This window comes from Mchenga conophoros, linkage group LG3 (assembly GCF_057382185.1).
Source record: "Mchenga conophoros isolate Kocher_MC1m ecotype Shallow Benthic linkage group LG3, M_conophoros_male_GT1.1, whole genome shotgun sequence".
NCBI lineage: Eukaryota > Metazoa > Chordata > Actinopteri > Cichliformes > Cichlidae > Mchenga > Mchenga conophoros.
Genome location: NC_140528.1, coordinates 27,336,984 through 27,353,589, shown reverse-complemented (window position 1 = coordinate 27,353,589; position 16,606 = coordinate 27,336,984). Strand labels below are relative to the sequence as shown.

Genomic DNA, 16,606 nt, shown 5'->3' with positions numbered 1-16,606 from the left:
AGGCCGGAAGTAAACGGCCGTGAAATTGGACGATCTAGCCTTCTGATTAGCTTAATAAACTCAGCCGTCTGCTCCTTGCTGTCTAAAATATAACAGGACACTGGCGTAAACTCTCGACCGTCTCACACTTCTGTTTAATCAGTTTCCTGTTTGACGTTTAGTCAGCTGTGTGAAAACCAAGGAGGAACCCACCCGGGGGATTAATAAAGTTTTATTTTATCTAATCTAATAACTTTAATCTCAGCCAAACCGATTTACTCACGAACAAACAAAACACTGAAAAAAGCCCAACAATAACATTTTTAGGTTGTCTAAGTGACTTATATATTACGTTTAACCCGAGCAGCGAAAGTCCGCGGTGATCTGAAAATGATGTGCTGGGAGTTGTGCCGTTCTCGGCCGCATCCGTGACCCTCGAGCTCCCGGCTAGCTATCGAGCTGGTGGGTAGCAGACGTCTCCGAAAACGTCGAAGCACTTTTGCAAATATGCGATACCTTGATAAACTGAGCAGATATTTGATGTTTACACAACTACTTTCTCGCCTGAAAATATGTTAAAAGTTTATTTTGTGACTCAGAAAGATTAGTATGAGTAATTTTAAAACTTAGTAGCAGCCGCCATTGTTGGAAACTGGAGTTTGGCTGGGCCGCGCTATGAATTCTGGGATATGGTGGGCCACGAAGGACACACCCGACCCATCCTTCAAATTCAGGGAAAAGGAGGACTCATTTGTCAGCTTCATTCGGAGGAGTCTACAAATTTGGACAGCCTTTGGCGCGTCGCTGTGACGTAATCGGTCTACAAATGCGACCTCAGGAGGATGCAGCCCATGAATTTGGACACAACCAACGTGTTCAGTTTTACCTTTCTCCTGTCTCGTTAGCCTAATTTCCCCCAGCTGTCTCCCTCCTTTTGCCCATTTCCTAATTACTCCCCTGTGTATTTAAGCCCTGTGTTTTCCTGTGCTCCCTGTTGCGTCGTACCCTCAACTAGCTGTGTGTTCGGCTTCTATGTTCCTAGTGTTTAGTCTCCTGCTCCAGTTTAGTATTTCTTTTCCAGTGTTTCAGTCCTTGGTTCGTCTGTTCTGACTTTTGGTTTTCTTTTGGTGAGTTTAGTTTGTACGAGGTTTTTCCCAGCAATAAAGCTGCGCTTTAAGTTTCACTTCCGTGTCTGAGTTCTACATTTTGGGTCCACCACTCCTGCCACACAGCGATTCATGACATTAATGACATACATGACATACAGGTTGTTCTTGTGCTGCCATGATTAGTGCCTCTGTGCTGTCTTTCAGTCCAGTTTTCTCCAGCCACTAGTAGGACTTCTGGTTGTCAGCCACTTCCTACATCTGTCAGTGGTACATACCGTGCAGGGGCCTGTCCTTCCATGATGGTTCCTACTCATTCTTGGGTTTCTGCTGCCTGAGGTATTCACTTAGCACGCGGTCAGTTAGGGCCATCTTCCCGATATACTCATGGATATTTGATGTCTCATCCTGGACTGTGGTGCTGACACTCACCAGTCCCCGGCCTCCTTCCTTGCGCTTACCATACCGCCTCAGGGTGAAACCCTCCATGCATGGTCAGGAGCTTCGTTGTCTTGATGTCAGTGGCTCCTTTCTCCTCCTTTGGCCAGGTTATTATTCCAGCAGGGTACCTGATCACGGGCAGGGTGTAGGTGTTGCGCCTCTGACATTCTTACCAATCCCTTTTTGTGCCCTGCTCATGTGCCTGTTCATCTTAACTGCTATGATGCCTGACAGGAGCTTCCATGTGGTACTGAGGCAGGTTATTGGTCGGTAGGTGGATAGGACCAGTCCCTTCTTGGGGTCCTTTAGGATCAGGACTGTCTAGCCTTTGGTTAGCCATTCCGGGTGTCTCTCATCGACTAGCAGCTGGTTCATTTGTACTGCCAGATGCTCATGGAGTGCAGTCAGCTTCTTCAGCCAGTAGGTGTGAACCGTGTCAGGGCCTGGTGCTGTCCAACTCTTCATACTGGAGACCCTTTCTTGGATATCTGCCACTGTGATGGTTACTGGACCCTGTTCAGGGAGGTCGCTGTGGTCTGCCCTCAGATCCACTAGCCACTGAACATTGCCGTTATGGGTTGCGTCCTTCTCCCATATGCTCTTCCAGTATTGCTCTGTCTCCAACCTTGGTGAAGCTGTTCTCATATCGTTCCCCTGCCACTGAGAGTACACCTTGGCTGGTTCCTTGGAGAACAGCTGGTTTATTCTCCTTTTTTTTTTTTTTTTGCCTGTCCCATTTGGTTCTTTAGCCGTCAGAATTGTTGTCTGAAGACCAACAAGGAGACCCAATGGATTTACTTTGCCAAATGGATCATCGTGGCATTGCCGTATTGGTCCATTTGATCGATCTTTGTTTTTATTATTTATTATATTTTATTTTCAGATGTTACAGATGGGACAGACATGAGTGAGGGATAGGAAAGGGAGAAAGAAAGAGGAAGGAAAGGAAAAACAGAAGGGGAGAGGGACAGTGAGAAAGGGGGGGAGAAAAAAAAATAAAAATCTCCTGGATCACCTGTTGAGAGAAGAATAGAAAACAAGCAAAAAAAAAACAAAAAACAGAGCAACATACTAAACACAACACCATCGCATTAATCTAGCTAAGTGTAAACAGCAGTAAATACTAAATATTCAATGTTGTTGTGCAGCACGCAGGACAGACAGCGCACAATGTGCTTCGAAGTAGCAGCCAAGAAAGGTGTAATTTAAGTCTACGAGCAGTGAACACGCGTGTGCACACCTGTGTGGATCAGCCCGCTTGTATTCAAATGGTGTCCACATGTAATGGTCTGCAAGAGGATGTAGCGAGCCATAGCCCCGTCCCCCAGGGCATGAAGCAGACATGGAGGAGATCCAGATCCAGAGTGCGAGAGCCCAAGGAGGACCACCGGAGGGGCATCCGTGCCACCTTCATGGGAAGGGCTGAGGATCCCCAGACGAGGCGTCACCCAGTAGCCACCGAGCAGAAGCTAGAGGGGGCTGCACCGGCGTGCCCGCCGGCTCTGCCGGCAGCCAGCTGTGCCAGAGTGAACCGAGCCGCAGGCCCAGAGGCCCGAGGGCCCCCCGCACCCCGGAGGAGGCCTGACCGAGCAACAGGCACCAGGCCCCGCCAGGTAGCCACCGGCAGTGAGCCGGTACATACCTGAGTGCCCAGCCCCGGACACCAAGAACCACCAATGCACCGACCCCTGAGGGCATCAGTCACCGGCAGGGAGTGTGGTGAGGGGAGATAGGCTTTGGAGGGCCTGGGAGTTCCCAGAGAGATGGAGTCGAAGACCCGACCTGACATATAGACACAGACAAACAGGCACACACAGACACAAACATGCATTCCCACCCTCACGCACACATATACAAACACTCAGCACTCACCCAACATAAGGACTGACATAAATGGACATGTACGCCAAGAAAAAACTGGAGATTTGATACATCACTGCTTAAAGATGAAGACTTTATTAAATATTTTAAAAAAGAGTGGACTTCATATTTGGACTATAATGACACTCCCGAAACATCAGCTTCTGTTCTATGGGAAGCAGGGAAAGCTGTGATGAGAGGTAAAATAATTTCTTTCTCTTCACATAAAACGAAAGAAGAAAACAAAAATATTCAGGAATTAGAAAAAAACCATCAAATCACTAGAAGAAGCCTACGCGTGCGACCAAGATCAGGAAACATTGAACAAAATATGCAAAAACAAAACTAGAATTAAATTAGATAATTAATTTTAAAAAAATTTCTTAGTACAAACACTACGCTTACAAAATTTTAACGTGGTAATAGATCCGGTCAATTTCTAGCAAACCAGCTAAAAATAAATAAAGAAAAAACAACTATACGTACTGTTCAAGATTCATCTGGGAACACAATATATGACCCTGGAAGAATAAACAACATTTTCAGGGATTTCTATAAAACTTTATTTTCACCACAAATAAACCTGTCTAAAAACAAAATTGATCTGTTTTGGGACAACATAATTCTTGTTTCCTCTTGTGATCTTTGTTATTGAAATACTGACCTAATGAGGTCCCTGCCACTGCGGTCAGACTGGACTTCCATTCAGCAGCTGACTCTCCACACAGGATGCCCCTCCCCCTCGAATGCCCGGCCAATAAAATTGCACCAGTAGTCGCTCCAAATTGTAATCATATCCCATCCGACCAACCGTGGGTTCGTAAAGAGCTGACTGGAAAATAATTTCTCTGCAGCTTTGGCTTCATCATTGCCTTTTATTGAGCAATGCTGCTCCAATCAAGTTCAAAACGAGCTCTCAGTTTAAATATCTGACATATTTTCTGTGTTCTGCTGTGAATCAATGTGACTTTATCAGATTTATAAATCATTGTATCCTGTTTGTATTCACGATTTTACAAAGCAGCCTTTCTGGAACTCTGCTTGTTTTTCAGTGCTGGCATGAATTCAGAATCTGGGTGTAACAGATCATTGTTTACAATTAGCCTGTTACAGAAACCAGTTTCAGCTTAAACAGGTTTTTCTCTCCCATACAAAGATCTAACAACATTAACCGTTGGTCCTCACCCAGCAGGTTTTCTCCCACTCGAAGCACCAGACTCTTTGTTCCACTGACTGAAGTGTGGAGTCATCCTGCAGCCGCTCTTCTCTCACCTGTTGGGACTCGTCCTGAATTACTTTCAGCTCTAAACGAGCAGCTTTTATCCCACAGTTTCACTCACACTGCATCTCTCACGCACACACGTGAATGTTGTGAACAACCTGTTCAGCACTCTGAGAGTCACCTCACACATTTTTAAGTTCCCCTTTATCCACAGAGGCTCGGCAGGAAGCTTCATAGAAAGTGAAGTAGAGCCTAAAAGTCTATAATATGTGAAACATGTGTCAAATGTGTCCATCATGAAAGATATCAGGTCATCTTGAGCCACAAAAACATTCCTATCATGAGGTAGAAGCTGGAATCAGTTTGTTGCAGATGTTTATATATCCGATATTTATCCAGTTAAAAGTTGAAATTCAAAAACGTCTTTTCCAGAGTCGTCTGTCCAAGAGGAGCAGAAGCTGCAACAAATATAACAACAGTTATTTAAGGCTGTTTTAAACGGCCACAAAGGAGCAGATTGGTTATAATGCAGCTGCTTCAGAGGAACAAACACTGTTTTTATTTCATGTAGAACACCTTTCAATGATGTGTTGACTAAAGTCTATTGACCAGTACAAGTAAAGACATCACACACACACAAACACATGGAAACACTGAAACCTGTTTTTGGTGCAGCAGCGGTCCCAGCTGCTCGCCTTTATCTAGACTGGGTCGGCTGCTGATCTCAATATAATCAATGTTTAAAGTTCTCAGTGTTTCTGTGTTGCTGCGTATAGGATCTCCCAGCATCATCACTGTGCTGTCCAATCATTGTGTGCGAGGTTACCCTTATAGTGCGATGTGTGTTTGCACAAAGAGAAGCATGTGTGTCAAATATAAATAAGCACAGAACAGAAACAGCTGCTCGTTTCTTCTGTTTAGAGTCAAGTTAGTGTTTTGTGTCTTTGTTTGAGGCCTGATGTCAAGCAGAGGTGTGTGTAACTGCACTGGTCTGTTATATGTGTGACATGCTTCACTACTGGAACTTCAACATTATGCACTACATACTGTACATTAATGCCATTTTTTTGCACAACATCGAACTGCTAACCTCTGTATATTTTATTTTATTTTATATATATGTACACACACACACACACACACACACACACACAAGTATATACACATATTTGGTATACATATTCAGTAATGCGCATACATTCTTATATTTGTACATATATTTATTCTTATAAATCTCAGATTCCCATTCTTGTATTTTGCTTTGTTCCTATGTTATTGTATTTGCTGTTGCTTGTGAAGCTCGCACACAAGAATTTCACTCGCATGTGCTGTTCCAGTGTACCTGCACATGTGATGTGACAATAAAAGTGATTTGATTTGATTTGAGAGGTAGTAAGGAACTCTGGTTTCTAGGCTTTACCCCCTCTGTTTACCATTCGGTTTAACAGTTGTCATAATGAAACAAAAAGTCCAGGGCTGTGTGTGTGTGTGTGTGTGTCTGTGTGTGTATTTAAGTTAACAGAGTGAAGAGAGAAGAGAGACTCCCATCTCTGCAGGACCTGTACACCTCCAGGACACTGGGGCGTGCAGCTCGGATCTCAGCTGACCCTTCTCACCCTGGACACAGTCTGTTTGACCTGCTCCCCTCAGGCAGGAGGCTCCGGTCCATTCGCACCAGAACCTCTCGCCATAAGAACAGTTTCTTCCCCTCTGCTGTTGGACACATGAACAATAACCGTATGACTGTTCCCACCACTAACACATGACCCTACGCTGTGTTCACTGCATCATTGTTTGCACTGATCACCACCTGCACTCATGTATATATCATGTATATATCTATCTACTAAGCACTTTTAATTCTTATTCTTATTTTTATATTTTTATGACAGTATGTTTGCACTGAAGCACCGCAGCAATTTCCTAATGTTGTAAACCTGCTCAACATTTGGCAATAAAACCCTTTCTGATTCTGATTCTGATTCTGATTCTGAAGCAAACAGCTTGATGCCATTCTGGAAATGAGTGGGGAACAGATGAGTGAGGATTAGGTACAACTCCAGTATTCAGTCTGGGATAGTCCCTTCATGATCCTGTGCACATTCTGTTTTTATCTCCGCTTTGTTGCTCTGTCTCATGTCACTGTGTGTGTGTGATAACCCCAGTAAGAAGTGAGTTCTGTTCCTGGGCTCCCACAGAGCAACTTTTTTGTCATTTTTTTTTGTCAAAGCTGCCCATTTCATTTCAAAGCTGTGACAGACTTTAGACTGTTTTGCAACACACACAAAAACACACATGCAAGGTGGAAACACTTTCAGTTTTGTTATGAGTAGGGGGTGGGGCAACATTGCTGCTCAAATTCCCTTCTGTTAATTCTATGATTTCCAAAAAGTCATGTGATTGCATGGTCTCATCGTCCCTCCTCTGAGGGTATAAAACTGTGCAACCCTCCCTTCTCTGCATCCTCAGCATCACAGAGCTTCCTGATACAATACAGGTAAGATCACTTGAAATGCTGGAATCAGGGGATCAAGATAAAGTTACAGAAAGAGAACATTTAACTAATTGAAAATGAAGATCCTGATTGTAATTGTTCTCCTAATCATCAGATCGGTGTGAACAGAAAGATCTACCAAATGTAATTCTTTAGAAATAGATGGGATTAATTTTTTTTTTTGTTTTACTCCAGAGCAAGATTTTCCTGACACCTCACTGTGTGGATCTCTGTCATCAACATGGCAATGTAAGTACAATAAGTACAGTTAAGAGATACAGTTATCTTCATGTTTTAATATATCATCATGCGCATTATCATCAAAACTGATCATAAAACTGTACAATTGAGTGAGCTTATCCTTACAATATTGATTTTTATTTTGGTAAATTTATTTGCATTTTAGCCTCACCTATGAGCTTATGCCGAGGTGAGGTATCTGGTGTCCAGAATTCATAAAAATTGCTATTCCTCCTGAAGTAATAGTCAGAATTTAGGTTTTCAGATAGCGATCACATACAGTTAGGGGTGGGTTTAAAAAAACTGATTTCCTGATTAAAATCAAATTGAATTTGAATGTGATATCGAGTCATTACATTTTGAAATCGATTTTTAAATATAAATGTTGTTTTACCACCAAACAGCTAAAACTGCAAACAATTAAAAAGCAGGTAAATGGATTGCTCTAACTTTGCACACTTCCTGCACAACTCTTTCTCTCTCTTAGTGTACTTCTAGACCATTTTCCCATCTCAAATCTCTGTTTTCTGCATTATTTGCTTGCTTATTACGCATCAGTCTACTGTTGTGTACAGCGCTGTCGGCTGCTTTTTTTTTTTTTTTTCAAAAATGACTTCCAACAGGAAAGCCTAATTTCTGCTGTTCAGTAGCTACCGGATAGCTTCCGTTTTTGATCTACTGCAGAATATTTTTAAGATGATTATCTGCTATAAAAGAGAGCCAAGTTACAGAGGTTTTAGAGACACGGCTAAGCGTTTTCCAATTTCCAAATTTTTTATTGTGGTGGAAGCAAAACAGCAAAAGTCAGAGTGAATTCATGATGATGTTTATGTGAAGCGTAGTTTGGATCTTCTTTTGCTGCTGGTTCGGTCAATATTGTTTATAGAGAGAGAAAACCAACAGCTTTAGAATCAGCGCAAATCAGGGTGTGAACACAAAGCTCGACCCGTCGGCAGATCAGAGTCAGCGAGCTGTCGGCTTTCAGCCCCGACCGTGTCCGTGCTGTCGGGTGAGAGAGGCGACATCTCACTGATTCTGATGCGTCGGCGGCTCCGAGCTTTGTTCAAGGTTCTTTATTTGTCACGTGCATAGTTATACAAGTATAACACACAGTGAAATGTAGCCTGACACGCTCCTCGACATGTGCAAAGATTGGGGGGGTGTAGAGGAAGAACATTATATATATATATATATAGTATATACATTGGGTGAATGTGCAGTAGTAGCAGCAAGCAGGTGAATTCTGTACATTAATATGAATAGACATCTGACTATTTTACAGGATAGACAATATAAACATATTTAAAATTAAAGGAATTGAAATGTACATTGTGCCTTGGTTTAGTGTCTGGAAGAGTCCTGTCTCAGTCAATTATAGATGATGTGAGAGGGCGGGTGTGTGTGTTTAGGGCCTGGATGGCTTGGGGATAGAAGCTCCTCTTGAGTCTCTCTGTCCTTGCCCGGATGATGCAGAACCTTCTACCAGATTGCAGAAGTTGGAACAGTTTGTTGCCAGGATGGGACGGGTCCTTCAGTATCTGCTGTAGTCCGGCATCTCCTGGTGTAGGTGTCCTGAAGCGGGGGGAGAGCAATCCTGCAGCAGCGTTCTGCTGTACGGATCACTCTCTGGAGAGCTTTTTGGTCCTTCACACAGCTGTTCCCAAACCACGATGTCATGTTCTGTGTGAGGATGCTCTCCACAGCGCCTGTATAGAAAATCCTGAGGATCTTTGGAGAGACCCTGAACTTCCTCAGTTGTCGTAGGTGATACAGGCGCTGCCTAGCCTTTTTGGTCTGGACCTGAATGTGGGCAGCCCATGTCAGGTCTGAGGAGATGTGGACACCAAGATACTTGAAGGACTGCACCCTCTCCACTGGAGCTCCATTGATGATAATGGGCTTGTAGTCTCTGTGCTGACCCCTTCTGAAGTCCACCACCAGCTCCTTGGTCTTGCTGACGTTCAGCTGGAGGTGGTTGTCCTGGCACCACGATGCCAGATTCTTCACTTCATCCATGTAGGCCGTCTCATCGTTGTTGGAGATGGCACCCAATACCACTGTGTCGTCAGCAAACTTCACAATGGTGTTGGAGCCATGGGTGGCCACACAGTCTGAAGTGTAGAGGGAGTAGAGCAGTGGCGAGAGGACACATCCCTGAGGTGCTCCTGTGGTGATGCTGTTGGAGAAGCACCTGCCCACCCTCACCACCTGAGTTCTACCAGTGAGGAAGTCCAACACCCATGCACACAGACGGCTGTTGAATCCCAGATCCCTGAGCTTTGTGAACAGTCTGCAGGGCACTATTGTGTTAAACGCTGAACTGTAATCAACAAACAGCATTCGCACATAGTTACCCTGTTTCTTGTCCACGTGGCTGAGAGTGGTGTGTAGGACGTGGGCGATGGCATCCTCTGTGGATCTGTTGGATCTCTAGGCGAACTACAGCGGATCTGTGGTGTCTGTGCAGAACCCAAGCTAGAATCGATTTTAATAGATAAATGGATAATCAAAACCCACCCCTAGAAACAAGTGGCTCTTGTGTCTTTCACTATGTCATTATAAGTGGAGCTTATGAACCTCAAGTTTTGTGGCTTTTCACAGGCGCTCAGTTTTATGGCAAAATCGCATAAAGCTGCAGATAGCTTCTGTGATCCAGGGTGGGGATTTAATAGTGCTGCCTTTCTAGTTTTAAGAGGAGCCACTTTATAGTAAATGGCCTGCATTTGTATAGCGCTTTTCTAGTCCCTAAGGACCCCAAAGCGCTTCACACTACATCCAGTCATCCACACACTGGTGATGGCAGCTACTTTGTAGCCACAGCTTCCCTGGGGCAGAGGCGAGGCTGCCGGACACTGGCGCCACCGGGCCCTCTGACCACCACCAGTAGGCAAACACGGGGTTAGTATCTTGCCCAAGGATATTCGGCATGCAGCCAGGAGGCAGCCTGGGATCGAACCACCGACCTTCTGATTAGTGGCTGACCTGCTCTGCCACCTGAGCTACAGCCACCACACAGAGTTCTTAGACACTGCGAATTGAAGGAGGCCACATGCCATTCAATATCATCAGTTTCAGGTAGATTATTATCAAACAGTTGCACAAATTCCATTGACACAGCTCAGCTGCTTGGCAGTAAACACTGATCATCATTTAAATCCATAGTGATTCCCTGTCTCCATCAGTCTGTGGAGAGGTGCTGCTGCTCTCCTGCTCACTGCCACGCTGACTGCAGCCTGAACTCGCTGCTGTTCCACAGTAACTGCCGTCAGATTAATTGGTGATGGTCAAACAGATGTGTCATAGTGTCTGACCTCTAAAAGCTCTTGGAGGTTGGGCATCTTTATAATTACAGTGCAGGTGGATTTATAGATGTAGTAAAAAACTGAATTAAACATGTTGGCTTCTTTTGGCATCAAAATCCCTTTTTTGTTGAATCTGCTTAAACGGGAAGCAACTATGACTGCCAGTTTTGCATAATAGTAACGTAAAGGTTGTTGCACTTGTTATTCTGACTTAATTAGAACAACAAAAAATATCATATGAAATGTGAATCTGTCTGTTAATTACTCAGAACATTAACAGATAATTACTTATCAGTTAGCAGGTATGTCAACAGACGAGGTCAGGTGTTGAGATAGAGGAAACATGTTACAAATAAATAAAACACTGATGAACGTAGTTGTCAGAGACCAAGCAGTAAGACATAGAAGACGCAGGTGTTTAATTCAAAACTGGGGTTTTATGACCCAAAAATAGGAATAATAATTAACAAAGCCAAAACTTAAACAGGCAGACCAATAAAATAGGTCAACTAAATAAACTAAACTCAAAATAACAACTAACAAAACCTCAAACAAACACAAGACAAACTGACCTGCTAAAATGACACATGAGGGAAACAAAATGGCTGCCATATAACCAACTAACACAAAACAATTTAACAAACTCCAAACACCTTCCAGGCAATGAAGGATGTGGTTTAGTCCAACGAGGTTGTCGGCAGTAGTTCAGATCCCCAAGCCCTTTGCCACACCTTTTGCCAACTGGGAAGGAGAAGCCAAGCCCCAGGTAACTCAAACAAAGAAAGGTGTATAACATAAAACAGAACTTTGACTTTGCAGTGTTGATATAAACTAAACTCATAAAATCAACTAAAATAACTCCATATATGGAGTGCACACAACAAATCTCACACATCAGCATCACAGATATCAACACGTGATGAAAAAAAATGAATAAAGAAACATATTAGACAATTAGTAAAATATATTTAAAGTAGTGACTGCAAAGTAAACTAAAGTGAAGCAACTAGTGGTGAGGTGAAGAGCTTACCATGTGTGGCTTGCTATCAGAGTATAATTTTTAAAATATGTTTAAAAAGGTGTTGATATAAAAAAAATGGTATAGTTTGTTACGGATTCAAATATTGGGGATGGATACAAGAGGAAAAACCACAATAACAACACTGGTCCGGCCGGGTTGAGTCAAACGATGATTTTAATGATCACACGCGTGGGAGATGGACACTGATGCAGACAGCCTCAGATCTCAAAATGGTGGAGCATTGATCAAACTCTTATAGCCTCTGGTGCCCCCACCTTATCATAAAAGCCTAAACATTCACATGCTTTCTCTCACACGGCGCCTAAGCTACGACCTTGGCTCCCTGTTTATCTGCTCCTGCTGAGATGGGGCAGAAAACTCCAGCATGTTCTCTTCTAATCAGACAAATAAGGCAATGACTTTCTGCAAACAGTATTTCTTATAACATCATAAAACAATATCATTCATCCACAATAAATCAGCAGTCTAATGTAATGCAAATCAGTTTAACTGATGCAATAGTTATCAGCTTCTTCTAATTCAGTAGAATAATGCAAACTAAAACTACATAATAATTCACAATCTTTAATTAGGGGTCTAACATGGCATGAAATAATATTATAATCTAACAATTTATATATAATAATGCCAAATAACAGTTATTGATTTCTGTTAATAAACAGTCATGATTTAAGTCAAAGCCCAGATGTCTCTCTCTCTCTCGCTCCGACCGGGTTTAAAGGGTTAACAGATTGCAAACCTGGGTTGGCATTTATGATTTATGTGTCTGTATGTTGAAACATGCATACTTATCTTAAATGTCTGGCAAAAAACCGAAACTTAACAAATTTTTATTTTTGCTTCTCAGGGCCAGGGATATGTCTTCAAAATACAAGAACATCATCCTCAAAAGTGTTCTTATCAGTTCAGGAACTCCTCCTGTTTACCAGCTAAACCCAAAGAAAAAAATGTTTGGAACGCTGACAAAAATGACTGTTGGTGAAAAAAATCCAAAAAAGACAAATAAAACCATCTTACTTGTGGGTGAAACAGGAACAGGAAAATCTAGTCTGATCAATGCTTTGGTCAACTACACGATGGGAGTGAAGTGGGAGGATGAAGTCTGGTTTAAGATCATAGAGGAGGAGAAGAAAAGTCAATCAGAAAGTCAGACATCAGATGTGATCGTGTACGAGATCTTTGGTTTTGAAGATGAAACTCTGCCCTACTCTCTGACCATCATCGACACACCTGGATATGGAGACACCAGAGGGACTGAGCATGATGTCATTGTTAGTGAAAGATTATTGGACTTGTTTCGATCAGATGACGGAGTCCATGAAGTTCATGCAGTGGGTCTAGTGATGAAGGCGAGTGATAATCGACTGAGTGATCGATTGAGGTACATCTTTGATTCAGTCATTTCTCCGTTTGGAAAAAACCTGGAGAAAAACATTGTGGCCCTGATCACACACTCAGATGGTGTAACACCTGAAAATGCTCTTGAAGCTCTTGAAGCTGCAAAAATAAAATGTGCCAGAATAGAGGATGAGCCAGTTCGCTTCCTGTTCAATAACCAACAGGAAAAAGAGAGAAAAAATGAAGACAAGGTGGGTTTGCATAACGCATGGAGAGTATCAGAGGGAGGAATGAGTGAATTCTCAGAATTCCTGGAAAATATTGAACCTCAGAAACTGATGACAACTGTCGAAGTGTTAAATGAACGCATCAAATTGACAGCCTGCATTCAAAACCTGCAAGAAAGAATAGATTTTATTGAATTAAAACAGACAGAAATAAAACAGACTAGAGAGGCTCTGAAGAAACACGAAGAAAAGATGAAGACAAATAAGCAGTTCACTATAGAAATTGATGAGGTCTACAAAGTTAGAGAAGATATCGAGGTTGGGTGGTGGTGCTTGTTGGCTGGGTATGCAGGAGCTGTCAGCTGTACAGTCTGTGAGGAGAACTGTCACTATCCTGGATGCACAATGGCCTGGTATCCCGAACACTGTGAAGTCATGAAAGGAGGCCGCTGTACTTCTTGTACCAAGAAGTGTCCTGCATCAGATCATGTGAAAGAAAGGAAGATCTATGTAACCAAGACACGTCGTGTCAAAAAGACTAATGAAGAAATGAAAAACAAGTATGACAAGAACAAGACAGATAGTGAGGACAAGTCCAGCCTTTTGGAAAATCTAGAAAAGGAAATGAACGAGCTGACAGCAGAGAAGTCACAGTGGCTGGAGGAGTCCTACCAACATCTTGTCAGACTGGAGGAAATCGCTCTGAATGTTTTTTCTCTGTCCACTATTGTACACTTAGATATATTAAGTGAGAAGATGAAGGTGGAAGGAGACTCAGAGAAGGTCCAGAAACTGGAGGAGATGAAAAGCAGAGTGGATGAAGGTGCCAGAGGAGCTCTGCAGTACATACCTGCAGTTATGAAAAAAGTTGGGAAAACCTTATGGAACAAGATGAAAACCCATCAGACAGATATGTAGAATTTAACTCAAATCACGAGACATTCTCATGGTTTTACAGAAAATACAGTAGTTCTGTAAAAATTGCATATGGAAATGTTTCACTTGCAGATTTAATCAGTTATCAATTAAACATATCAGTTTACTCTGTCATTGGTAATTGGCCTCAGGATGATGAGAGCAGCTACAACCCAGACTTTGACCATTATGCTAAATGTTCTGATGAGTCCTATCTCAAAAGACGTCATCACTGAATTTAGAAAACATACTCATGTAAGTAAGTAAAGTAAAATTGTATTTATATAGCACCTTTCAAGATAAAATCACAAAGTGCTTTACAGAGGCAGAAAAATCTCAAACAAAATCAACCAAAAGCAGTTTAAACAGATACGTTTTTAACTGCTTTTTAAAAGACACGACTGAGTCCACAGATCTCAAACTCAAAGGGAGCGAGCTCCAGAGTCTGGCAGCCGCTGATACAAACGCTCTGTCACCTTCTGTTTTTAACCTTGTAAGCGGGACAACCAGCAACCCCTGGACACAAGACCTCAGGGACCTGCTGGGGTGATAAGAAAGAAGAAGATCACTTAAGTAAGTTGGAGCTACACCGTGCAGGGCCCTATAAGTCATGATTATGATCTTAAATTGGACCCTGAACTTGACAGGGAGCCAGTGCAGCTGAATCAGCAGGGGCGTGGCATGGGAGTGTTTGTGATGCTTTATCAGAAGCCTGGCAGCAGCAGTCTGAACACCCTGCAGTCGTTCCAGGGAGGCGTTACTTAAGCAAGTAAACAAGGAATTACAATAGTCTAAGCGAGATGAAACAAAAGCATGAAGAATCATTTCCAGTTCAGAGCGTGACACAATGGGACTCAGTGATATTTCTTCAATGGTAAAAACAAGAGCGAACCAAAGATTTAACGTGTGTGTCAGAGCTGGGTCAAAGGTAACACCAAGGTTCCTAATGGAGGATTTAATATATGAAGCACGAGGGCCTTGATTTTTAATGTCCAAAAGGTCACATTCATTAGGGGTCAGACAGTGGAATGTGTTGAGTATTATAATCTAATATATGTTGGAACAATGATTGACTGAAAACTGAACTGGGAGACAGACTGTGACTGTGTGTAAAAAAAAAAAAAAAGGGGGCAAGAGCATTTGTTATGTTTGAGGTAAATTTTCTGGAGTCTGTTTTCTCATTTTCATTGGTGTCTTGATTTGGATATTTATCTGTAAAAAAGACAGAAAATCGCTCACTCTAATTGTTAAATGGGCTAACAAGCTGACGTTTCCTTCATTATGTTGTATTGTGCTTATTTGTGCAGTTAGAATTGCTAACTTAATGCAGACTGGCTTTATACTGACAGCTTCAAATAAAGTAACCTGAATGTGTTCCTTTTTAATCTCTTGATTAGAAATAAAGTTTGTTGGAAATAAGTTTGGAAACAAAAAAGTTTTATTTTCTCACTGTGTGTAATGCATGCTTGTACTTTTAAAGCAGTTTTAGGAAAATGTGTAGATTACAAATAACTAAAAGTCTGTGAATACTTATTTTTCCCCAGTGTCTTTCATTTCTGTGTGGTTGAGTCCAGTGATACTATATGAAGCATATTATACTGGGTTAACTATTTATAGCCAATAATCCGATGCTTTCACAAAATTGACTATTAGCATGAACATAAAGATATTGCTCTACTGTGACACAGGAATTTATTGAAGTTCAGTTAAAAAAAATTAAATGTCATATTTACTCAAAATACACTTTAATTACTATTTTAAATGCTGAGAACATTTATATGCAAATTTTTCTTTTTTTCTATTTTCTGGACAGTTATTGTTACTCCCCTCGAGTCTTAATAAAGCTCAACTTGTTCTTTGCGTTTTAGCTGACATTTATTTCGGACAGGAGGATTCTCCAACATGTCTTAACCTGTAATGATGTCCAACCACAGCCGATACAATGCCGTCAGAACTAAAAAGAAATACAAACTTAAATGAATATTCTTAATAAAGTCCTTAAGCATTATATGTAACGAAACATTCCAACAAAAGGATCAATAAAATACACATTACACTTCACACTACAGTAATTGCACTTGAATGTCACACAACACTCGCATATACTAAGGTGAAAACTAAGGTCTCAAATCAGAAGTATTTGACTCTGTGGTATAATTCTTAAACACATAGCCTTTATTAAAAACAAAAAGGCCTCTGTAAAGTTCACTAAAGGTCAGAGGTCACTACAGGACAAATTCCTTGATTTTAAATCTGTTTTCTGAAATTTAGACCTCGACACTCGAGAGACCAAAAATCAATTCTTGGGAAAACATAGAAAAGATGAGACAAGACCCGGCTGTCCATCTGCATAAAAATGTCAAAGGTCACTCTTTGAGTGTGCCAAGGTTCACATGTTTGACAAAAGCTGTGTCCCAAAATGTAGGCCGCATCCTTCGGA

General features: G+C 41.9%; 2 protein-coding genes across 2 annotated transcripts in view; one reads left to right on the top strand and one right to left on the bottom strand.

The window, feature by feature from the left end:
• Window positions 1–16,606, bottom strand: part of LOC146577945 (uncharacterized) — a 160,995-nt gene that overhangs the window by 63,399 nt on the left and 80,990 nt on the right. The gene's annotated exons all lie outside the window — the stretch shown is intronic.
• LOC146577948 (uncharacterized) lies at window positions 12,484–16,026 on the top strand. The gene has a single exon (XM_085268482.1). The coding sequence runs from the start codon at window positions 12,484–12,486 to the stop codon at window positions 14,167–14,169; it is 1,686 nt and encodes a 561-aa protein (XP_085124608.1). The 3' UTR covers window positions 14,170–16,026.